The 25,045-nt window shown below is 38.9% G+C and overlaps 2 protein-coding genes across 3 annotated transcripts in view; one reads left to right on the forward strand and one right to left on the reverse strand.

Annotated features, from left to right (window-relative positions):
* col27a1a (collagen, type XXVII, alpha 1a) overlaps positions 1–19,360 on the reverse strand; it is a 61,571-nt gene extending 42,211 nt beyond the window's left edge. The window contains exon 1 of the mRNA XM_057359817.1: positions 18,970–19,360. The gene's annotated coding sequence lies outside the window, so the exon portion shown is untranslated. The remainder of the gene's footprint in view (positions 1–18,969) is intronic.
* psmd5 (proteasome 26S subunit, non-ATPase 5) lies at positions 166–24,917 on the forward strand. 2 transcript variants are annotated; one of them, XM_057359818.1, is made up of 11 exons: positions 174–287; positions 20,949–21,213; positions 21,628–21,772; positions 21,840–21,953; positions 22,063–22,191; positions 22,293–22,402; positions 22,488–22,630; positions 23,053–23,244; positions 23,667–23,776; positions 23,863–24,003; positions 24,233–24,917. In XM_057359818.1, the coding sequence occupies exons 2-11, from the start codon at positions 21,041–21,043 to the stop codon at positions 24,242–24,244; spliced, it is 1,269 nt and encodes a 422-aa protein (XP_057215801.1). In that variant the 5' UTR covers positions 174–287; positions 20,949–21,040; the 3' UTR covers positions 24,245–24,917. The 2 variants fall into 2 exon arrangements, 1 of the variants encoding a protein (XP_057215801.1); XR_008964905.1 differs by lacking the exon at positions 24,233–24,917 and having other exon boundaries at positions 166–287; positions 23,693–23,776; positions 23,863–23,877.
* Positions 24,918–25,045: the final 128 nt, after the last annotated feature.

Here is a 25,045-nt window from a genome sequence, read left to right on the forward strand (position 1 = left end):
CGGGAATAATCCGCGGGCGATTCTCTCCGGTCCTGCCCGGGTGCCGTAGGCATTTAGAATGAGCCGGCTTGGCAAAAGCTACACCGGGGCTGCTGGATGTTTGGTGCTTGGGGGGTTTGAGGAGTCAGGAGTGGATGTTTCATACTTTTTCCTTTTTTAAATAGCAGTTTGGAGAGCAGCTGCGGCCACGGCGGGTGTCGGGTTACATGGCGGAGCCCGGCACCCGCGCGTAACGCCCCATGTGGGAGGGCGCACCGGGCCGGGGCACCTCCACAGATGCAGCCAAGGTTAGTCTACCGATGGGCCTTTCACATTTTAAACCCTGGGTGAGTTTTAAAGCTGAAGTAAGGCAATCATGGGTCATTTTGTTCACTGCTTGAGACTATTTGACTCTATTTGTAAACAATTCCCAAAGGAATTTTCTTTCAACCCCAAATCACCTTTCACATAGAGAATAATTTTCCCAAAGGGAAAAATCATGTTACTCTTTGGCTCTGATAAATACTCAGAATGGGTTGAGAACATAAGTTCAGCGTGAAAAGCCTTTAAAAAGGCTTGCCTTGTGCCAGCAGATCCCAGAAACAAGCTCTGTGCAAAGTGAATTAAGCATGGAAAATAACCTGTTGATCACAGCAAACATCTGAACATGAGAAAATCATTTCTCAGAGTTCTCTATGCCTGTTTTGAGTAGAAACCGTTCTGAAATACAGTTACAGTGTACAGCGTTTCCTCTAATTATGTGCACTTTGGACACTTAACCAGCGCTTATGCTCCACAATTCTCCATGGATATTTAGCAGCGTGAATTTAGAGCATTTAACTTGCTGTAAAGACACAGATTCTGATCTAAATATGGGCTACACACCCAAATCCAGGCCAGCACACGTCCCACCCTGTAAACTGGAGTGTGTTTACGTACATTTCTACTTGAGGGCACTACACACACACACACTATTTTATATTTTTACTAGTTAATTTCATAATACATGTACCTGGTCTCATTGAGCACACTTTTTGACCGCACATTTTTCTGTAATGTTAGTCTTTGTGATCTTTTGTAAAATCAAAATGTAAAAACTTGCTTTGCCTATTAATCTTTTTTTCTGGAGATATTTTTTAGACGTTTTAATAAAGTCTTTCTAATAGTTAACAAAGTACTTTAGAAATAATGGCAAATAATTCTCGTTTTTAAACAAACTGTTAACTTTCTTATATGATGAGATGTTCTTGAGGTTCCGGCCTAGGCTGACTTTAAATACCTGTATATACATAACACACATGCATGTTAAAAAAAGAGAGAGAGCTATTAACTTGACCACAGTTGACACAGGTAAGTCTTAAAAGCACTTAACAGTGAAGAAATCCACACGCTCACTTTCAGACAAAACACAATGTGTGATTTTAAGGCCGTGTTTATGCGAGACAAAAACACACAGATTATTTTACTCAAATGGTGCATGAAAGCGCAGCTCTGTTTTGGCCTTTTTTCTGTGCGTCTGTCATTACACGCGTGTTGCTTTTGAGTCCAAGAAATCATCTGTTATTCCTGCTGCAGAGAATGTTAGAGCCGTGCCACAAAGTTGACAAATTTTTTCCTGCTAATCCGCTGTATGAACTGATCCATCATCTCACACCAAACTCTTTCCCAGAACTCAAGCGCTAGAGAATATATATCACCACAGTTCAAAGGTCGTCGGGCTACTTCTTTAACAACCATACATTATCCAAAGCTGGGTTCACAATACTCCCATTCTGCAGCATTACTGTATTTTTACTATGTAAACCAGTGCGCACGGTGTAATTATAAGAATTTCAAAAGATGTGCTACACCATCGTCCTGACAATGTTTAAAAGGATAGTTCATCCAATAATGAAAATACTTGTGGTTCATATTCAGATTTTTGACAAAAAAGAAAAATCGATCATTTTGGCACATACAGTGTTTTGTTGGCCATAAATCGCCATAAATATTCCTGTGCTTAAGACTGGTTTTGTCGTCCAGGGTCAGAAATGTCTCTTTTGTGTCCATACAATGGAAGTCAATGGAGCTCAGTGTTGTTTGGTTATCATCGTTCATTAAAATATCTTCTTTTGTGTTCTGCAGAACAAAGTAAGTCGTACGTGACATGGGGGAATAAATTAGAAAACATTTTTTGGGTAAACGAATTCACTTGTTTTGCTGTTTTGTTCCCATTTTGTGCAACGTTTTTAGCCAATCAGAACTCAGTATTTAGTCAACAGGGAGATGCTGCCTTCAAGTCAGAAATATCAAAATGATCATTTCTGAGCACATGAAGGACCAGTTAAGGTTGTATTTCTGAATTACAATTGATGCAAAAGTTTTGATGTTGTACTGGGCATGTTGATATCCAACATGATAGAAATCAAGTCTGCTGTCAATGAATGATTATTTCAGATTAGTTACTTTAAAGGGATAATTCACCCAAAAATGAAAATTCTGTCATCATTTACTTGTTCCAGATCTGTATAAATTTCTTTGTTCTGATGAACACAGAGAAAGATCTTTGGAAGAATGCTTATATCCAAATGTTCTTGGACCCCATTGACTACCATAGTAGGAAAAATTACTTTATAATATTATTTGTTCTTTAGAACACAAAAGAAGATATTTTGAAGAATGTTGGACAGCAAACAGTTTTGGGGCACTTCTGACTACCATTGTCATTTTTCCTACTATGGTAGTCAATGGGGTCCAAGAACTGTTTGGTTACAAGCATTCTTCTAAATATCTTCCTCTGTGTTCAACCAAACAAAAAATATATAAACAGGTTTGGAACAACTAGAGAGTGAGTAATTCAAGACAGAATTTTCATTTTTGGGTGAACTGTCCCTTTAAATGTGCGATGTAAGGAACTTTTTGAAAAAAAATTCAATTCCAATGTTTACATGATAGTAAACCGAGAAGAATAAAAACTCCCATTGCCATGACTTTTGTAATGGACTACCTGTCTGGGCACTTTATAGTTGTATACTGATGAAGCATAAATGAATTATTCATAAAATCCACAGAAAACAGTTTTTGTTACATTCTCGATAGTTTTGTTTGGTTTATGCCACTTCCATGTAATTTTTCAGCTCAAACACATTACATGTCGTAATAACAAAAGCCTGACTCAGAGTTACAAGTTTTACAGATGCACTTAAAGGCAGCAATAATGAAACGGTACTTCAGGGACAATACATCACCCTGCAAAAGGTCAGACGGGGTGCAATGCATTGTGGGATATAACATTCATTATTTTATGCATACACAAAATTCCCATTCTGTGCATAGTATATCTGCTGTATTGCTCGTTTCTGAGACATGCAGATTAAAAAGTAGCAGATTTTCTAAAGGCATTAGATTGTTAGATTGGTCATGTGTGCGAGACCCTCAAACTACAGTCCTGTTACACACCCTGTGCCTCGAGCTACACACACTTACAAAGCACAAACACACACCCTATTGTCCAAGACACTCACTTAGAGCTTCTAAATAGTGTGCTTACACTTCAGCTTCTTCTCCGTTTCAGTCTCAGTGATGCGCTAAAATTACAGCCCAGCTTGTGTGTGTGTGTGTGTGTGTGTGTGCGTGTGTGTGTGTGTGCGTGTGTGTGTGTGTGTGTGCGTGTGTGTGTGTGTGCTTTAGTGTACCTCCCAGACTGCTTTGATTACGCTCATGCTGACCCAAAGCTTTAATTACAGTCCAAACCAAATGATCCCAACACTCCACAAATAACCCAGTCAGACCAGATCAAACGCTCCACGAGCACACACCCCATCATTAAACAGGACACGCCCCTAAGTCTGCCATGCCACGCCCTGAACCAATCGCAGCGCAGCCCGAGCCAATCTACGGTGCCTCGCTGCGAAGAAAGAAAAGAAAACATTAGGAATCTCATGATAGACTCGGACTAACGGCAGATGGATGGAAAGTCTTCTCCGCAAACGAACAAATAATGAAGCTAAAACGAGTCTTGCGTGGGTTTGTTATGTTTTTCAATCATCTAAATTCAATCAAGTAATGATACATGTGAACCACACAAGACAGGGTACCAAAAATTAATTGCACTGTGTATATGTAAAATACACAAAAACATTCCCACGTGTGTGAGCGGAGTTTCCCGTGCAATTTGGGTGTCTGTCAAAATAGCCCATCTCCAAACTTCTGTCGCCAAGTGGCCTGTTTAGGTAAAAATGATCAAATACGAGCACAAATCAGCGAGGTATCAATCATTTTTGTTGCACATATAGTGCGAAAGGAGTTTCGTGGGTTGAGAACAAATTAGTTCAAACAAATATTATTGCACACACGCTTCAGTTTATTACAGCCAATGTTTATCCAGATGTTGGTTATAACAAAATCAAGTGAGCGTGTACGTTTTCTAACTTCAAATGGTGTGCATGTATTCTGATATACTCTTATGAAACACTGAAAATAGTTTTTTGTAAGTTTAGTAATTTAATAAATAAAAGTCAGTATAGCTGCAAGCGGTATTATTTAGGTTAAGAGTTACTGATCAAGTGTATAAACAATTGTGTTAAAAACTCTCTCCTTATCTTACCACGATTCAAAATGAAAATATCATAGATATTATTTGAGCAGTCAGGTATGATTTTGCGGGAAATCTCAGTTTGTCCATTTGATTTCATCTCACGTAAAAATATGAACATAAAGTAACCTGGAATTTTATGTTTAAAACAAAGATGGCGTGCATGTTGTGTTGATCGGCTGTTTTGTATTTCTCAACATTGGTCACAGTTCATTTGGATAACAACTGTCTGAATTACATCAATTAGCCTGGCAGATGCTTTCAGCCTTTCTCATTGTACTAAATACAAACAGTTCATTCAGTAGATTCAGAAGCAGCTCCTCCTACAGGTAGAAAATAACTCCAATGAGAGCCAAAATGAACATGAAGCTTGGAAGCATCTCGTGAATCTATTAGACCCCTTTCACAAGAAATAAGTGGAGAAGTTCTGTGGTACACAAAAGAAGATATTTTTAAAGTGATAGTTCACCCAAAAATGAAAATGATGTCATCATTTATTTACCCTCATGTCATTCCAAACCCGTAAGACTTTCTTCCACAGAACACAAAATAAGATATTTTGAAGAAAGTTGGTGACCGGACAATGCCGGCACCCATTCACTTCTATTGTATGGACACAAAAACAATGCAAGTGAAGTGGGTGCCGGTTAACAACATTCTTCAAAATATCTTCTTTTTACTCTTCTTGCAAAAGAAAGTAAGGACTGTAAGACAGGTCTGAAATGACAAGAGGGTAAAAATGACAGAATTTAAGTCAATGACGACGTTCTTCAAAATATCTTCTTTTGTGTTCTGCAGAAGAAAGTCATTTTGACAAGAGGACGAGGATGAAAGAATTTTTATTTTGAGTGAATTATCCCTGTAAATTCATTAAGAAAGCTACACACACACACAAACATTGTTCACTCCACCCTAAACAACATACTGGTGGAAGCATGGGCATATCTATATGTGTAAGCACGGCTACAACCATCAAAAGCACACACACACACACACGCACACACACACACACACATGTACACACACACACACACACACCCACACCCACAGGCATTTCCAAGTGCGGTTCTCAAAACCAACGTGCGGTTGCGTGTAGCAATAATCACCAACCTGCTCTCTCATAACACCACCAGAATAACCTACACACACACACACACACACGATTTACAGCACCAGAATAACTGAACATACAGTACATTACACACCGACAGCAGGCATGTAATTTCCTATTAAATGTCCTATGAACAAACACATGTGTATAAGCAGCGTCGTATATTTTGAGATGAAGGCAGAAAGGCAAACCTCACTATAATGTGATCTGACAGCACGAGACTTACGATTGTCATAATCACATTATGCAAACTAGTGCATTATATGAACACAATTCAGACAGCTGTTTATGTGCCATATAACGCGTTTGCTAAATGTCAACTCCAGAGCGAGCTCAGACGAACATTTTTTCCCCTGTTTAATCTAGAACAAGATCATATTTTTAATTTTCGTGGTCAGCACGTAAAACCCTGTGTGTCACATAGTCATTTCATGTTCTGATATGCTTTTTGCAAGAAACACAAAGTAGTACTTAACAGACAGAGTTCCAGTAAGATGATCTGTGTCTAAGAGAGACAGAGACATAATTAGAGAGCAAATAAAGTAACTCAGATTACGGCCACCGAATAAGATCTGTGCACAACACAGTATATATAGCAGAGGAAAAAAATAAAAGACCATTTCAAAGCACCATTTCAGTTTTTTGAATGTGCTATCTATTGTTTCGGTAAAATGATCACTGTTGTTTCATTCCGTGAACTACTGACAATATTTCTACCAAATTTATTATAAAACTATTGTTTCTATTTACATTTATTTGCTGAAAATGAACACTGGAGAAACAGGTGAAAATAACAGAAAAGATGCTCAGTCTTTCACATGCTGTTGGATGACTTTATGTCACCCCTGCACAGCAAAATCGCCAGTGTTATAAAAGTCAAATTAACACTCACAGTGTATATATAATCCACACTATCGAAGTGTGGATTATATATACACTGTGAGAGTTAATTTGACCTTTTTTAACACTGGCGATTTTGTTGTGTGAGGTTTGATTTTTTTATTCAACAGACACTGGACTGGCCACAGTACATCTAGAAATGATTATTAAATGAAAATCTGGAATGGTCTCTTAATTTTTCTGACTTCGGTTTTAAAGGGGTCATATATGACACGGCTAAAATGAATATTTTCGTTTGTTTTAGATGTAATGTGTATACACGATTTAAGGCTTCGCTTTTAGATAGAATGCATCTTTTGTTCTCACACTTTCATTTTTGCAATTTTACGTGTCTAATACATGCATGGGCAATTTATAACACACCAAAGACACAGAAAAACACATATTCGAGCCATATGACCCCTTTAAGAGGCACTATGTGCACAGACAAGTGCGTGTGTAGATCTATGTGAGTGTTTCATGTTTATATTTGCTTTCCTTTGACCGCAAGAGTGGATCATAGGATCAACTCGTATGTTGTGAAATTCCATATGCAGAACACACACACGTGCCAAAATTCATATTCAATCCAGAGTCTGGGGTATGTCTCATAGATTCTGAAGAGAAGTAGGTCGCCATGATAGTGCTTCTCTGCCTCCTTTTGCAAACTTGATTTAGAAAATAATATCTGTATTGTTCCGTAATCCTGTATCGTTCATGTGGTAGGACATAGAGAGCGAGCAACACCAAGAACACAGGTTTGACTCCCTGAAACGTGTTCACTAAACACAATACGACTAAATGCACTATGAGAGATACTTCATACTCTTCTGTCAGACAACTGTGCATCTAAGACAAAGTCAATTGTAGACTCATGCAGCGTTGGTTTTATTGTCGTTGAATTACAGACCTCATGTTTGGTGTCTAGCTTAAAGACATTTGATATTCTGTAAAACAAACTCCTTGTTTGGTAGCCTTCATGGGCAGCAGATAATAAAGTCATTTAATGTTGAGAGTGTGAACAGACAGGGCTGTGTGTAGTCTATCATTTCGAGATCTTCACATGCTTTAAACGTCTATATGTTTATTTACTAGCAGCTGTAAAAAGGCCACAGGCATGCTGGGAAAGTGTAATGTAGCTTTGTGTAAATTCCTCTCACGCTAATCTCTCAGTTTACAGTACACGTACAAAAAAAGAAACACATAACACAACTGCATTCACTAGAAATCACATACTGCATACCATTTAAAGTATGGAAGCGTGCAGCATGTTTATATTGTGTGGAGAAAGCAAGTTCAAGGATCAAAATGGCACATGCTCCCACATAAGTCACTTTGTATAAAAGCATAACTGTAAATGAGATTATTTCTGAGATGATAAATGAACGTGATTGACCATGTAAAATCATATTAAACTGAAATAAAAATGATGCACTATACAGTATATACTCGGCAGTATTTAGGCATCATGGTATTACGCCAAGAGCTGCCTTGCTAATTTCCACATTTGGTTTCTGTCCTGGGTTGGAAAATTCAAGACGTGTTTCTGAATATTCATGAAGACACCCAGCAAACATTTTCTGTGCAAACAGCAGAATACACAACAGAGTTCCAGTGTAGAACAGAATGAGCTGTGAAATGCTATAACACGACACACCACTAGAGGGCTTCATCCCATATTCATCATTAATGCAACATTCAATATCCAGGTGTCGTAGAATACCTCTCCTGTCTCACTCACCCTTCTTCCTCTTCCCGTTTCCCGCCTCGTCTTCCTGCTTCCTAGATTCCTGTAAAGCCGACAGTGTACGACTCTGTTCATTCTTTCAATAAAAACTAAACAAATATTTACCTTTGTCATTATGATCCCAAATCCCCACAACCTCACCTCTGTCTCTCTCGGTCTCTCGAAACACACCCACAGTTTACTAATCTGTGGCACAAGTGTAACGTTGTATGGAAATGTGTGCATTTGTAATTTCAACCCTTTTCAAGCCAATACAATGGACAGCTATTCAAAAAGACATTTCTGTGCACACTCTTCAAATGTCCAGATGAAAAGTGAAACGTGTCAAAAAAAAAAAATCCATAATGGTCCTTTAAAAAAGCTTAACTTCCCAAAAGGTCTGGGTCAAGACTCACCCCAAAATCAAAGACACAATCTTTGGCGTTTGAGGTCAAATATGATTAGGATGTGTTTAAAGTTTTGCAAAATGAGCAAATGAATCAAAACTTTGGTTTGAAATGGTAAATGTTCTTTCCAAAAATGCTTAAAAGTGATATTATTAATACTTGTATTTTGTTTCTATAAACTTGCACATGACGGTTAAGGGTTACACAGTGATTCTGAAGCACGCGCACGTGTGTTTTTGAAGGTCTTTACTGGTTCTCTTCATGTGTCTTGTGGCAGCAGGAAATTAGTAGATTTGCCTTTAAACCATGTGATTTACGGCCTTCTATATTCTATACATGCACACACACACACACACATCCATAATCACCCATTTAACCTTACAGCACACCACTAATAAATGAGTGAGAGTAAGAAGAGATGGAGTATCCTCTCTCTCTCTCTCTCTCGCTCCATCACATCCACACGCTCTCTCTCTTCAGCCCTGAGGGATCAGGAATAAACATTTCATTTCCCCCTCTCAGCACACAGGACGTCTTATATGATGTCAGGAGTAAGAAAGCGCGAGTGTGTGTAAGGTGGGGCCGGGCGAGATTAGGTGATTATGCTGTTGGCACACTAACGCGCTGTTTCATTGCCTCTTATGTAAGAAGCGCAGAAAGACTTCAATAAAAAAGTGCACTGGCATGACGAGTGAAATTCAGCTTTGCTGTGTGCCCTTTATGAGTTTAAATAAAGAAATAATAACATATTGTGTCAAATCACACGCGTTAGCTCTGTTCCAAATCTTGCCGAGCTTCCTCGCTGTCTGCAGTCAGCGACCGTCCAGGGCAGCAAAATGAAAGTGACCAAAATGAAACTGGGCAAGTGAAGGATTTGTAACGCTCTATAAATTCCTGAGCCACAGGACTGCAAACTACACGCACACTCAAATATAGCGTTTAGTGATCCATTTCAATTAATATCACTTTTAAAATCAAACTTTACGTAGAGGACTACTTCAAATGTAAGATGTAGGGCCCCAGCGCGGAGCTGCGCAAGGAGGCCTACATGAAGGATGGTTTCAGGCAGCTGCACAATGTAGGCCTATTGAAATGATCAAATGTGCATATTGCAATAGTTTATATGAAGAGTTTGGTTCCAAAATGAGATAACTCCGTTTTTAACATTTTTCAAAAATGTCATGTTTTTTATTATGTAATGTTTTTATTGTGTTAGCTGTATTTTTTGAGTTATTATGGCTTAAATCAAAACAAACCAACTGCAGTTTGATTGATATTAATTGGAATGCACAATACAAAAACAATTTTATCTCATTTTGGAACCAAACTCTTCATATGTAATGTTTATTTCTTATATATGTGCAGCGAGGCAGGAAACAGATGCAGATTTTGCACAGGGAACTGAAAGGCGGCATTAAGTTTGGTAAAAACCTCTTTCTCTTCTGGCAGTAAAGTATGTAGCCTTGCTGAAACGAATGTTTACTCATTCCATACATTTACTCAGGAAATTAAGTACCGGTCTCTACAGCAACACACACACACTTCATTCCTTAATTCACATCCCTCTTGCAAAAAACGAACACACACATCAACACATTCACAGGTATAAGTAACACGTTACCTACGTCTTTCCTGCCTGTCACTGCACTGTGTGTGTGTGTGTGTGTGTGTGTGTGTGTGTGTGTGTATCCCGTGTTTTCTTGTGGTTTGCTGAAATGTCTCATGCCAGGTGTCTGTGCCATCCTCCTACATTCTGGGCACAAATGAAGCACACAGCAGGGACGCAAATATTATATTTGTACACATACCGCCACAGAAATAAGTTAAGAGACCATTTCAAATGTTCATTTAATCATCATTTCTAGATTTATTATGTTCATTCCAGTCCAGTGTCTGTTGAATTTCAATAAAATCAAACCTCAGGAGTGACAACAAGTCATCCAACAGCGATGTTGTCCAAGACTGACACCATGACAAGACACATGAAAACTTTTAACATAAAAAATATTTTTTGAACTTTTCCTAAATACATGCATAAATATTACATTTAAAACTGAATATGAACTTGTTCTCTTTACAGTATTTGAGGTCTGAAAAAATTCAGAGCATCTTTTCTGTTTATTTCACCTGTTTCTCCAGTTTTCATTTTCTGCAAATAAATGTAAATAGAAAAAAATATTCTCATTTTAAATATGTGAGAAATATTGTTAGTAGTTCACAGAATGAAACAAAAACGATCATTTTACCTAAACACTATGGCCCGATTTCACAGACAAAGCTTAAGCCAGGACTATGCCTTAGTTAAATTAAGATATTTATGTCGCTTTTATAAAAATGCCTTCGAATACATTACTGGTGCGCATCTGGAGACAAAACAATGGCACTAATTTATTTTAAGATATTTCTGGGCAAGTTAAATTCAGTTTAGACAGGTCACACATTCATTTTAGTCCGAGACTAGTCTTAAGCCTTGTCTGTGAAACCGGGCCTAAAAATAGTAAATTTAGAAAAACTGAAAACAATTTTAAAATGGTCTTTTGAAATTCTTTCTGTGGCTGTATATTCAAATAAACTTAGGAATGCAAGTTATAAACAAAAAGAAGCGCTCATTGTGCCCATGAGCTTGCAGAAAATATAACACTAGCGCACAAAATTCAACTATAAAAGTCTGAAAGACAAACACTATGTAATTATCAAAGCTTGTGTGCGTCTAACTTGGATATTCTCTGTGAAAGAATTGCTATAAAGGTCAGAATAAAACTTTTTTTTTAGATTTTCTTGAAAAGATTGTAAATTGTTGTTGTGGCTGGTTTACTGGCATAAGTGGAAAGATCTCCAGCTCTTTAGATCTGGATCAGGTCCGGATGAGATCTTATCTTATATATTTAACACAGATAGTGTGGGATTAGTTACACATCACAGTTTCAAACCAAAGAGGTTTCTTCAAATCCATCACTGTAATTCATCTCTGTTCTCCTCATGTGTACATCTGCTTTAGCCACTAACTTCAGTTTACCCCTACAAAAAAAAAAAAAGTGTGGGTTGAGTTAGTCCCGAGTAATTATAATGAGCTTTATCTTAAAACAATATAGACGTCTGTGGCATTTCCATGTTTCGATGGCTATTATAGGTCAATGTGTGTGTGTTTGTGTTAGCACTATGTTTAGATTGTGATTTGGTGCTTTTGGTTTGAAAGATTCATGCTCATTGTTACAGTAATCCTTTCTTTCAGTATATATATATATATATACTGTATATCTTCATTCGTTTTGACAGTTTAATTGCACTCATGTTGTATGTCACTATCTGACTGTCTATCGCCGTTTTGTTCCTGACATTCCTCTTAATCCGGTTTCCTGCGGGATGTGTAACTGCTGTGCGCTGTTATTGTGGCTCTTGCAGTCTGTAAAAAGAAACAGCAAACCGAAATCTCTTAAGTACAGACTGAGATGGGCTGAGACAGACAAACAAAAGAGGGAGAGAGGGAGAGAGAGAGAGAGAGAGAAAGAGAGAGAAAGAGGGAGAGAGAGAGAGAGAGAGAGAGAGAGAGAGAGAGGGAGAGAGAGAGAGAGAGAGAGAGAAAGAGAGAGAAAGAGGGAGAGAGAGAGAGAGAGAGAGAGAGGAGAGAGAGAGAGAGANAGAGAGAGAGGAGAGAGAGAGAGAGAAGAAGAGAGAGAGAGAGAGAGAGAGAGAGAGAGAGAGAGAGAGAAAGAGAAGAGAGAGAGAGAGAGAGAGAGAGAGGGAAAGAAGAAGAGAGAGAGAGAGAGAAGAGAGAAGAGAGAGAGAGAGAGAGAGAGAGAGAAAGAGAGAGAGAGAGAGAGAGAGAGAGAGAGAGAGAGAGAGAGAGAGAGGAGAGAGAGAGAGAGAAGACGATGAGAAACGAGAGAGAGAGAGAAAGAGCGAGAAGAGAATCAGAGGAGAGAAGAGAGAGTATGAGAGAAGAAAGACAGAGAAGAGATAAGAGTGAGAGATGAGAGAGAGTAGAGAGAGAGAGAGAGAGACAGAGAGAGGCGTAATTGTAGGCTGTGAGATGTATATTTTGCTGGGTGCGTATATAGTAATTATGTTTATATATACGCATGTCTGCACTGTTCTCCTGCTATATTACTGACCGCTCATCCCCGCCTCCAGATGAACATCGCTACGGAAACAACCACACGTTTCCCTTTAAAACCCTAATGACAGAGTAAAGCCACAGAAGAGAAAGAGAGAGAGAGATGCTGATGGTATCTCGATGAATGATCAACAGTACCATGGTATTTATTTACATGATGCTCTACCCTACCCTGGTCCATCAAAGAGTATTTTCAAGGTATCAAGCTATCACACCTACTATTTTGTCTGTGTCATCTAGGGTGCTCCCTTAGAAGGCAGCTGACTATGTAGACGGCACAGCCCGACATCAAGTACGTGCATTGATGGATATTTTAGATTCTACATGTGATTGCAGAGTTCTGGGTGGGGTTGTGTTTAAGAAAAAAGCTCTTTTGAGTAAACTCGTTGAATGATGCTTTTCAAGTGGAGATCTATCGCAGTGTACACTGACATACCTCTTCATGACCCAACACACACGTGAGGTACAGAGTGCGTTTCTCATTCACTTCATTTAAGTGTATATGTGTGTGTGGGTTAGAAAATGGAAACAAGTTAGTAAGAGAGCGTAGAGAGAAAGTGCCACAGTGCCTCCTTACATAACTCTAATAATATTTCTAAAATGTGACAAAGTCTTGGATGGGTGTGTGGATGCATCAAAGAGGCTGGTCTATGTGTGAGGACTGTTTGAAGATACGGGCATTTGTTGTAAAGACACACATGGAAAGATATAACAAACTTATAAAACTATTTTTACATAACTAACTAACAGACTTTCTCACTGCATCCATCCTAAATGAAATCCATGAAATGTTGCATATACCTCTGTTATTAGACTTGTCTCTTTCATTTTGAATCTGACATAAAGCTCCATCACCATCGTGTGTGTCCAATGTGTCTGTGGTCAGGTACGTGTCAGAAAACACAGTTTGTAAAAAAAGAAACTCACACCTCTTGCTGTACTGTACATTTCCACAGCAAAAGTCTCAGTTGACCTTCTTCAGCCATGCAATTGAAAGAAAACAAATGATGTCATCGTTTGTTTCCCTTTATATAAATAAATTATCAAAATGTCAAGTTGCCAAAATATAGAATATATAGAGAGAATATGGACACAAATTTTCACAAAAGTTCATAAGGTGCACTAGTTTTAATTGTTTTGACAGGAGCAACTAGATTTTTTTTAGTTTAATGCTTTTGTTTAAATGAAAGAAATAACAACATACATATTTTACGTTACATGAGGGTGAGCAAACATGACAGAATTTCTCTCTCTCTCTCTCTCTCTCTCTCTCTCTCTCTAACAGTCAATTTAACATTCATAAACTCTGCTGGTTTACTAATGCTGAAAACTGTGTTTTGAACAGAAGAGCTGACTCTTTCTCTCCACTGCAAATGGAGACAAATCAAGTAAACATAACATTGCCAAAACACAACACAAAAACGCAGCCAAACAAAATTCCACAAATAAAGCTGACTATACAAATAAAATGAGCCANTGGTTGACTATCCCCGTGGGGACAGTCCATAGGCGTAATGTTTTTATACTGTACAAACTGTATATTCTATCCCCTATCCCTAACCCTATCCCTAAACCTAAAGATCATAGAACACTTTTTGCATTTTTAGATTTTTTAAAAATATTGTTCTGTACAATTTATAAGCTTTTGTGCCCATGAGGACCTCAATTTTGGTCCCCACGGTGACACGAGTCCCCATGTGTTGTGTGTGCATTCAGGTTTCGGTCCCCACCGGGATATACAAACATGAACACACACACACACACACACACTTAAAGACATCTCATAGAAAGAATAATAGATTTTGCATTTCTGAGCTTTTTATAATGTTTTCAAATGTCCTCGTTTGCCTGGTTTAGACACGTCATATTATATTAGTTTTCAATTATTTAAAAAATCTGTCTTTAACAAGTACAGAAAATGTTATACTGTTTTCATACTGGAATGACATTTTCTGTCTTCTAAAACCTGGAATGAAAGTCATATGTTGTTTGAATGACATGAAGGTGAGTGAATGTTGACATAATTGTTGTTTTGGGATGTGCTAATCTTTACATATACCTCATATCCTCTTGCTCACTCTCTTTGCTTCTGTGTTGCTCTGTCGCTTTTTGTCTCTCTTCCTCTCTCTTTGTGGAACAGCAGTCAAGCCACAGAGGCATCATTCATTTGACAGAGACGGTCTACAAAATATTGTGGCACAGAAGAATACACAATTTTGCTATAATTCGTTCATTCTCAGTCAGTATGAACAAACACACGGACACATCTTAACAAAAGCACAACTGATGCAGGTAACAAACGTGCAGTGTGAATGAGAAGACTGGCTGCTGCTGCCCCCTCAGGTTAAACCCTGTTACTGCAACTGCACTGAGTGTCTGGGTGACTGAGTTTAGCACTGTTCAAATATCATTATACACACAAAAACGAAAGGTTTTCATTTATATAACATGGTATTACCAAGGTACAAAAAACATGGTCTTCTTTTCAGTATCACCATGATAAGCATCCAAAAACACGGAACCAGCATGGTAGATAAAAATATTATATTACCATGGTACTTTACAATGTTGTAACAAATAATATACCATGATATATGTTGTTTTTGACCAAAAAAAGGGTCCGTCCACCCTCAAATTCACAAATACAGAACCAGCGTTCATAAATTAAATCAAACCTAAACCAAACCCAAAATACTGCTCATGTTAACTTCTAACAGCTGCTGAGAGAGAGAGAGAGAGAGAGAGAGAGAGAGAGAGAGAGAGAGAGAGAGAGAGAGAGAGAGAGAGAGAGAGAGAGAGAGAGAGAGAGAGAGAGACAGAGAGAGAGAGAGAGAGAGAGAGAGAGAGAGAGAGAGAGAGAGAGAGAGAGAGAGGGAGAAGGAGAAGAGAGAGAGAGGAGAGAGAGAGAGAGAGAGAGAGAGAGAGAGGAGGAGAGAGAGAGAGAGAGAGAGAGAAAGAGAGAGAAGAGGGAGGAGAGAGAGAGAGAGAGAAGAGAGAGAGAGAGAGAGAGAGAGAGAGAGAGACGAGAGAGAGAGAAGAGAGAGAGAGGAGAGAGAGAGAGTAGAGAAGACAGAAAGAAGGAGAGAGAGAGAGAGAGAGAGAAGAAGAAGAAGGAGAGAGAAAGAAGCAGAGAGAGAGAGAAGAGAACGAGAGAGAAAGAGAGAAGAGAAGAGAGAGAGAGAGACAGAGAGAGGCGTAATTGTAGGCTGTGAGATGTATATTTTGCTGGGTGCGTATATAGTAATTATGTTTATATATACGCATGTCTGCACTGTTCTCCTGCTATATTACTGACCGCTCATCCCCGCCTCCAGATGAACATCGCTACGGAAACAACCACACGTTTCCCTTTAAAACCCTAATGACAGAGTAAAGCCACAGAAGAGAAAGAGAGAGAGAGATGCTGATGGTATCTCGATGAATGATCAACAGTACCATGGTATTTATTTACATGATGCTCTACCCTACCCTGGTCCATCAAAGAGTATTTTCAAGGTATCAAGCTATCACACCTACTATTTTGTCTGTGTCATCTAGGGTGCTCCCTTAGAAGGCAGCTGACTATGTAGACGGCACAGCCCGACATCAAGTACGTGCATTGATGGATATTTTAGATTCTACATGTGATTGCAGAGTTCTGGGTGGGGTTGTGTTTAAGAAAAAAGCTCTTTTGAGTAAACTCGTTGAATGATGCTTTTCAAGTGGAGATCTATCGCAGTGTACACTGACATACCTCTTCATGACCCAACACACACGTGAGGTACAGAGTGCGTTTCTCATTCACTTCATTTAAGTGTATATGTGTGTGTGGGTTAGAAAATGGAAACAAGTTAGTAAGAGAGCGTAGAGAGAAAGTGCCACAGTGCCTCCTTACATAACTCTAATAATATTTCTAAAATGTGACAAAGTCTTGGATGGGTGTGTGGATGCATCAAAGAGGCTGGTCTATGTGTGAGGACTGTTTGAAGATACGGGCATTTGTTGTAAAGACACACATGGAAAGATATAACAAACTTATAAAACTATTTTTACATAACTAACTAACAGACTTTCTCACTGCATCCATCCTAAATGAAATCCATGAAATGTTGCATATACCTCTGTTATTAGACTTGTCTCTTTCATTTTGAATCTGACATAAAGCTCCATCACCATCGTGTGTGTCCAATGTGTCTGTGGTCAGGTACGTGTCAGAAAACACAGTTTGTAAAAAAAGAAACTCACACCTCTTGCTGTACTGTACATTTCCACAGCAAAAGTCTCAGTTGACCTTCTTCAGCCATGCAATTGAAAGAAAACAAATGATGTCATCGTTTGTTTCCCTTTATATAAATAAATTATCAAAATGTCAAGTTGCCAAAATATAGAATATATAGAGAGAATATGGACACAAATTTTCACAAAAGTTCATAAGGTGCACTAGTTTTAATTGTTTTGACAGGAGCAACTAGATTTTTTTTAGTTTAATGCTTTTGTTTAAATGAAAGAAATAACAACATACATATTTTACGTTACATGAGGGTGAGCAAACATGACAGAATTTCTCTCTCTCTCTCTCTCTCTCTCTCTCTCTCTCTAACAGTCAATTTAACATTCATAAACTCTGCTGGTTTACTAATGCTGAAAACTGTGTTTTGAACAGAAGAGCTGACTCTTTCTCTCCACTGCAAATGGAGACAAATCAAGTAAACATAACATTGCCAAAACACAACACAAAAACGCAGCCAAACAAAATTCCACAAATAAAGCTGACTATACAAATAAAATGAGCCAACCAGAGAAACGTAAATACAGTTTAACAGCAGCGACACAGTGCACCTCAGTCAGGTGTCCCAAATAACCATCTGTCCCGGAGCAGAAAGTGTCCACCCAAAACACACACACACACGCACGCACGCACGCACGCACACACACACGGTTTAGAGGTTCACAATGGGTGACTATGACAGTGAGGAAATGTAAGAGGAGAGAGCGGTGTAGGCTACTTTTCAAATCAAGACATCCCAGAAAAATATTAATCAAATCTCATTTGTTTTTCTAAAATATATTTGCTTTCCTAATGTCTCCAGAGAAAACAACTTCAGAAGTTTCACATGCCTCCATTAGAGGTTCAGAAATGGTCTCAGATTGGCAAAATCTACAATCCAAAAATGTCAAATTCTTCCAAGTAAAAATAATCTAAATTATGCTTTTACAACATCTTAATAGCTCTATACTGAAAGTCTCATTTGTGTCTATATTTTTCAGATTAAATTTTAAAAGAAACATCCAGGACAGAAACATGAACATACCTGAGAACTCCTTTATTATTATTATTATTAAACTATTACTGTATGGTACTAGCACTGTATTTATATCCAGATCATTGGGTTGTTTTTAGGGTTAGAAAAGCTTCCAAGTGTGTTTGTATGTCCAGTGTTGCTAACCAAATCATACGCTACCCATATATCGTCAGCTATAGACCCGTTTCTCGCCGACGTCACGCTTACGTCACGGCTCTAGCTGGAGGCGGCCCATACAAACCAGCCCCTACTGGAGATTCGGCTACATAAGGAGTTTAAAATATCATCTGTTGTGTTGTTTAGTGCCACAATCGACAGAATACAGTCTCCAATTTGATATTTTAACACATACCTGCTGCCACTGCCAAACAAAAACACGGACGACAGCTGTAGTTAAACACAATAAAACTAGCGGACTGAACCGAAACGATCATCAAAAATGCTCGCGTTTCACTTCATAACACTTAAGATTAAAAAGCGACTGTCTTTTGTTGGTGTGGATTATGATTTGGGTATGTGTCTAAAAATATCTCACGTATGCCCAAATCAGAAACTGGGGAACACTGTTATTTTTCACGTAAGTTAGCGTTAGCTTCTGAACTCATAGGGTATGCTCGCTAACTTTGTTAGTTAAACAACTAGCAACTATCGGCCAGAAACTAAACATAAAGGAAACTATTTGTCATATCGTTTTCTTTAGTTGTCACAAGTGCATTAATATAAAGGGAGAGGGAACAGTGAGAATGCTCATGTTATGTATCAGGTTTGTGTTCAAGTAAGTGCATTTGCTAACGTTTGCCACTGTTAGCACACGCAGGCATCTTTAGATTTATACGCGCTCGGGTTATCTTTACTATACACGCTTGGTGTAATAGGTGTAGATGTCAGGCCACTTAACTGGAGGTAATCCTGTCAGTTCGTCCCTGGATCCATTGAGTGAGCGCGCACAGGTCGGCCAGGTTCATGGCGTTAAAGTTAACTTTTTCAAAAACAATCGCGGTCCTAGACAGTGAGTGACCTTAAATGTTAAAACTTTATCTGATTTTTTCTAGTCATTGTCAAAAAGCAAGCAAACAAAACGTGCTACCTAGCATTAGAAATGCGGTCAGTGGGATCTTTCTGCCTCCAGATAACCCCCGCCCACAAAAACGCATCACAATGATTACTAACAGTAAAGGTGTCTATAATACAAACTGACAAACACTTATCGTGTTATTATGGTAATGACTGTTTAACTGTACACTAAAATCACAGTTGAGCTGTAATCCAAAAGAAATGAGACATGAAAAATGCCAACCATTTCAGTTCCATCTTGCGTGCGTGCGTGCGTGCGTGCGCGTTAAAGGGACTATGTCTTTCAGAAATGAAGGTGGGTCTTTGGTGCTTTATTTTTGCTCCTGGATTGAGGTTACACTAGAGTGTGTTTGTGTATACGTGTATGTGTATGTGTGAGGAATCTCATTTTACCTCAAAGGAACAGGGAGGCTATTGACAACTTGCTCACGCACTGCACGCACGCACGCACGCACACACACACACAGAAATTAAGGGTACATATGTGTGTGAGAGTTCTGATTATGTGATGTGGATGTGCAAAAAAATGCACATGTACTTAGGGTTTGGTTCAATAGGGAAATTTGGATTTCTACAAAAACCCACAGAATAGAATAGAAAAACGAAAAAACAACAAAACAGTCTTTAACGGGTCATACAGATTTCTTCCACAAACAGAGTTGTGTGTAAACAGGATCCCACCCATAATTAATGCTACAGGAAAAGTTGCGTTCAGACAAATGCCACTTGTGTACTGTACACACACACATTCTGTGCGAATAAAACCATCAGGTCTGTTTGGATGGACAGAAGATTGAGCAGACAGACAGACTATTTATAGATTAGTAGAATTGTAGTGCTCTTTCATTTGAGTGAGACAAAGCCACACTAAACACACAAACACAACTACATATGAATTACAGCAAATTCCTATTTATCAAAACTGTGCAAACTTCCTAAAGTTGCTTTGAGAATGAAGAGAAACACACATAAGACTGTGGACAAGCATCCGTATGGAATAATCCAATAAACATCCACTGCCGCTTCCTACAGCAGAACAGGGATTACTGCTGAATAACCAGCTATACACACACCTGCAGAATCCACAAACACTGATACGCACAACTGCACACCAACGTGAGGAATCACACACACCCCACAGACAGGTCTGCCCTAGGACTGTTAAATTATAATATACTATTATCTGATGTCATATCAACTGTACCATCACAGATCTTTTTTAAAGAAACAAACACACATCGTGACGCAACAAACTGACAGAGTACCAAAAAGTGCAATTACTGATAAATTATAATGAATTAATGAAGGGAAGAAAACAAGACCCAATAACGACATCTAGTGGTTGAAAGAGGAATTGCAAAACATATACTTAAAAAGTGATAAAAACACAACATAAAACCAAAGCGAACACGCACATATACATCAAGACTCGTAGATATATTAAAAGAACATGTTTACATTCTAAAAGCCAAACCATTTTAATGAAGTGAAAACTTTGCTGAAAAATGAATACGATGGGAAACTACTGGAATAAGACATAGGTTAAAACACATCGCATTAATTATTTTGTAAAAAGTTGTAATGTTATTTCTAATGGAAACCATAAGAATTGTTATTGTTTAAGCAGGGGTGACAAACATCGCTGAAAAAAAATCACACGACACCTGTTTATAGCTCACCTGGAAATGGTCGGTTGACTCCCGAAATATAATTAACATTTTTTACTTTCTAGGAAACTTACATTTAAAAACGTAATGGGTGCATTTGGAAACTTTATGGGTGTCTTTCTTTTTTTAATAATAGAGCATAAATCTCGCTCCTTCCTTTGCGAATCATTCATCCGTACCCTCGTCTGACCAAACCCCGTGGTCACGTGATCCAAACATTAGCGCAAGATGGCGGCGCCTATCGAGAGACTGCTGAATGAAATCCGTGAGTCTGAAGAGCCGATCGAGGAGCTGAAGAGTCTCCGGACGGCCGTGTTGGCTACACCCGTGAGCGGCCTCAGAGAGACGTTATCCGGGGCGCGACTGGAGGTTTTATTCGGCCTTCTGAGCACGAATGACAAGTGAGTGTTGATATCGCTGAGTCAAGTGACACAATAAATACACCCTACTCTCAGCTTGTACTGTATAAGTGTCATATATTTTCCTTAATATTTAAGTTATGTTGCTTTGTGTATATTTATACATTTTTATTAGTCATCTGACTGAAATTGACTTTATAGGTCTTCATTTTGGATGGAGATTGTTGTGACGACTCTTACTCTGCCTAATAATACATCTTAAACCTGCCTAAACTGTTTTTGCAGGTGTAAGCTGGTTTAGGATGATCTCACAGTCTAGACTGACCGAGCATCAACTTGTCTAGACAGGAAGACCATCTTAAACCAGCAGAGACCATCTTAAAAAAACAAAAAAAAACATTTAACAGGCTAAGAAGAGCAAACAGGTTTCACATTGATGTTTGTTTTTGTATGTAGAGAGCAGATAGTGGTGTGCGTGGAAATCCTGAGTCACGTTCTTCAGGCATTAGAACCCGTGCAGCTGGCACAGAACTACAAGACTGCGCTTCACAGCGGACTCAACCATCCGGATGATTCTGTCAAAATTCTCACCCTCACACAGGTCAGTGGATCAAAGCAGCTGGTTATTCTCTCTCTTCATCTATCTCACTCCTCTGTCGTGTTCATAGATCGGCCGTGTTGTTGGTCATGCGGACGGAGCGACTCAGATGCTGAACAGCACAGAAATCCTGTGTGATGTGATTCAGTGCATCAGTATAGAGCGCATCGCTGTGGCCGAAAAGGTGCTGACACGCGTCTCATGATGCTACAGAAAAACTTCAATAATCTCATCAAAAAAAAATTATGAGAATATTTTTTATGTGTTTATTATTTGGCTTTTCTCTCACTTAGGCAATAGCTGCCCTCTGTAAGCTCAGCAACACAAAGGTGGGGCTTGACGCTCTGTTCCGCTCTGATTTGCTGAACAAACTGAAGGATGTGATGAGTATCAGTGACATCATCAGGTACAGAGTGTACGAGGTATGTTATTTCATCGAGGGATGAAAAGCAGTCAGATTTACAGAACAGATTAGATCTTTTGTGAAGGTAATGCTCTGTGTATTTGTTGTGTGTGTGTACAGTTGATAGTGAAGGTGTCAGAGGTGTCTCCTGTATCTCTGGGTTACTGTGCCAATAGCGGTTTAATCTCTCGGATGCTTGAGGAACTGACTGGAGATGATGTTTTGGTCAGGTATTGACCTCACGCACATACTTGTGTCAATTCTGCATACAGAACAGGCGTAAATACGTCAACTGAAAAAAAATATTTTCTTCAGAGCAACTGCGATGGAGATGGTCACCCTTCTAGCTGAAAGCCAGCATGGCCGTCAGTATCTGGAACAGCAAGGCATCATGGATAAAATCTCAAACATGATCATCGCAGCAGAGTCCGACCCCTTATCTAGCCTTTACCTGCCAGGTGTGGCTCTCTCTCTGTAAAGACACTATTGCTTAACTTCCTGTTTTTTTTACTGTGTTAAAGTGATAGTTCACCCAAAAATGATTATTCTTTCATCATTTACTCACTCTCGTGTCATTTCAAACCTGTATGACTTTCTTTCTTCCGCAGAACACACAAGAAGATATTTTGAAAAATGTTGTTAACCGGCACCCATTCACTTGCATTGGTTTTGTGTCCATAGAATAGAAGTGAATGGGTGCCGATGCTGTTCGGTTACCAACGTTCTTCAAAATATCTTCTTTTGTGTTCTGCGGAAGAAAGAAAGTCATATAGGTTTGAAGTGACAAGAGAGTGTGTAAATAATGACAAAATTTTCATTTTTGGGTGAACTATCACTTTAAGAAGCTTTCAGTCATGGTAACGTGTGTGTGTGTGTTCAGCGCTGGTGAAGTTCTTTGGCAATCTTGTGGTCGTGGACAGCCCTCAGCAGGTGTGTGAGAAGTACCCGGTATTCCTCGAGGTGGTCTTCTCCATGGCAATGAACCTCGATCCCACATTGACCCCTGTCGCCGTGGATACCCTGGGAGAACTGGGCAAAACTGTGGAGGGTAAACAGGTCCTGCATAAAACAGGTAACAGTGTGTGTGGAGCTGTTTCAAAAAAGTGCCCGTGCGTGTTTTATATCTGTTTGCCAAGCTGTGTGCATGGCCACATTTTACACTGTGACCTGCGGTGAAATGACAGGAGATTAATCAATTGTCCTAGCGTGTAACATGTCTTTAAGGTCAAGTTAAGTTTGTTTCTATAGCACCTTTTAGAATTCAACATTTTGTCAAAGCAGCTGTGCAGAAAACACATTGTGAAATAAACAGACAATAGACAACCCTTCCAATAATGTAGAAATAGAAAAAGAAGAATGTGTACGATCAAAAAACGCAAAATATATTATAAACATGGTGTTGTCGCAAATCTTCCAAAAGATGTACATTAGTGATACAGTGATATTTTGATTGGGTGTATTGGATAAAATTATTTTCTTGATTTAAAATTGCAGGTGAGAAATTTTTTTCTGTGTTAAAGAGAATCAGTAAAATCGCCAGCGATGAAGCCACTGAGCTCCGAGTGAGATGTCTGGATGCTCTAGCCCACCTGCTCACATTACCTGTAAGTGTGTGTGTCCATTCTTCATCTTTACCAGAGGAACCTGTTTCTTTTCTTTTTCTAAATGGCTGTGCTGTGGATTTCTGCAGGTGGAACAGCAGACGGATGATCTTCTGCTGTTGACAGAGTCTTGGTTTAAAAGTCTGAGCTCTCAGCCGATGGCGATGATACGGAACATAAGCACACAGCCATTCCCTGAGCTCCACTGCAGAGCCCTAAAGATCTTTACTGTAAGTGCGTGTGTGCGATAAACATCCAGACACTTTCCAGTACACACATTTAACAATATAGTATGTTATTGTGATGAGTGTGTGAACCCGAGGCCGTTTCATCATTAATTTAGGTTTCAAGTCGAGTTTGAAGCTTGTAGTGTGTTTATAGTACATCAAACAGTCAGGGCTTGTACAATCCTTTATCGCTTTTTGAGATTTTAATTGAACTGTTGTGTTTTGTGTTCAGGCCATTGGCTGACAGCCGTGGGGACAGCGGCTCATGATGGACACGCCCGGATTCGTGGAGTGGGTGATGGATCGCTCTGTGGGAAAGGGAAAAGAAGTCAAAGATTGTAAATTCGCACTGGTGACGTCGATCTTGAGCTCCTCGAGCACTCAGGAGATCTTCGGAGCACAGAATTACATAAAGCTGAGGATCTACCTGAAAGAAGGGCCGTATTACGTCCACGCCGTGTCTACTGTCAGCACAGAGGGAGCAGACTGAGTCACACACTTTCTATCGCAATGTTTTTTCTATACTTCCAGTTTTTCTAATGTCTTTGTTCAGTGCAGATAAAACGTGACCAAATGCTCTTTAGATGGCTCTTCTGGAATAATACGACTTTACAGCACTTATACACACATCTGTTTGTACTTTCACTGTATAAACTAAGTTGAATTTGATTTTGTTTGTATCTTGTTGTGCCATTAATGAATAAATAAGGATATTGTGGGTGTTGTTTTGCCTTAAATGTCTGTTGTTATCCAAGGAATACATTAAACACCATAGATTTCCATTTTCATCTTCTTTTGCGTTTCACAAAAGAAAGCGTCCGATTTTCAACCACACGAGGGTGAATAAACGATGACAGAATTTAAAAAAGTTATTTTTAGACCACACATGCAAAAAATGACAATCTTACTAAGCATTTTTTGTCTTGTTTTTAGTGAAAATATCAAAAACTTCTTAAATCTATATACAATTACTTGACTAGAAAAGTGACCTAAAATATTTAGTCTTGTTTTATGTATTATTAATTGTCACTTTTCTTGTCAAGTA

The sequence above is a fragment of the Triplophysa rosa genome, linkage group LG19, assembly GCF_024868665.1.
Source record: "Triplophysa rosa linkage group LG19, Trosa_1v2, whole genome shotgun sequence".
Classification (NCBI taxonomy): Eukaryota; Metazoa; Chordata; class Actinopteri; order Cypriniformes; family Nemacheilidae; genus Triplophysa; species Triplophysa rosa.

Coding starts and splice junctions, on each gene's coding strand:
- psmd5 (XM_057359818.1), top strand. CDS start 21,041: ATGGCGGCGCCTATCGAGAGACTGCTGAATGAAATCCGTGAGTCTGAA. Junction 21,773..21,839: donor AAATTCTCACCCTCACACAG/GTCAGTGGATCA, acceptor TCGTGTTCATAG/ATCGGCCGTGTTGTTGGTCA. Junction 23,245..23,666: donor ACAGGTCCTGCATAAAACAG/GTAACAGTGTGT, acceptor TTAAAATTGCAG/GTGAGAAATTTTTTTCTGTG.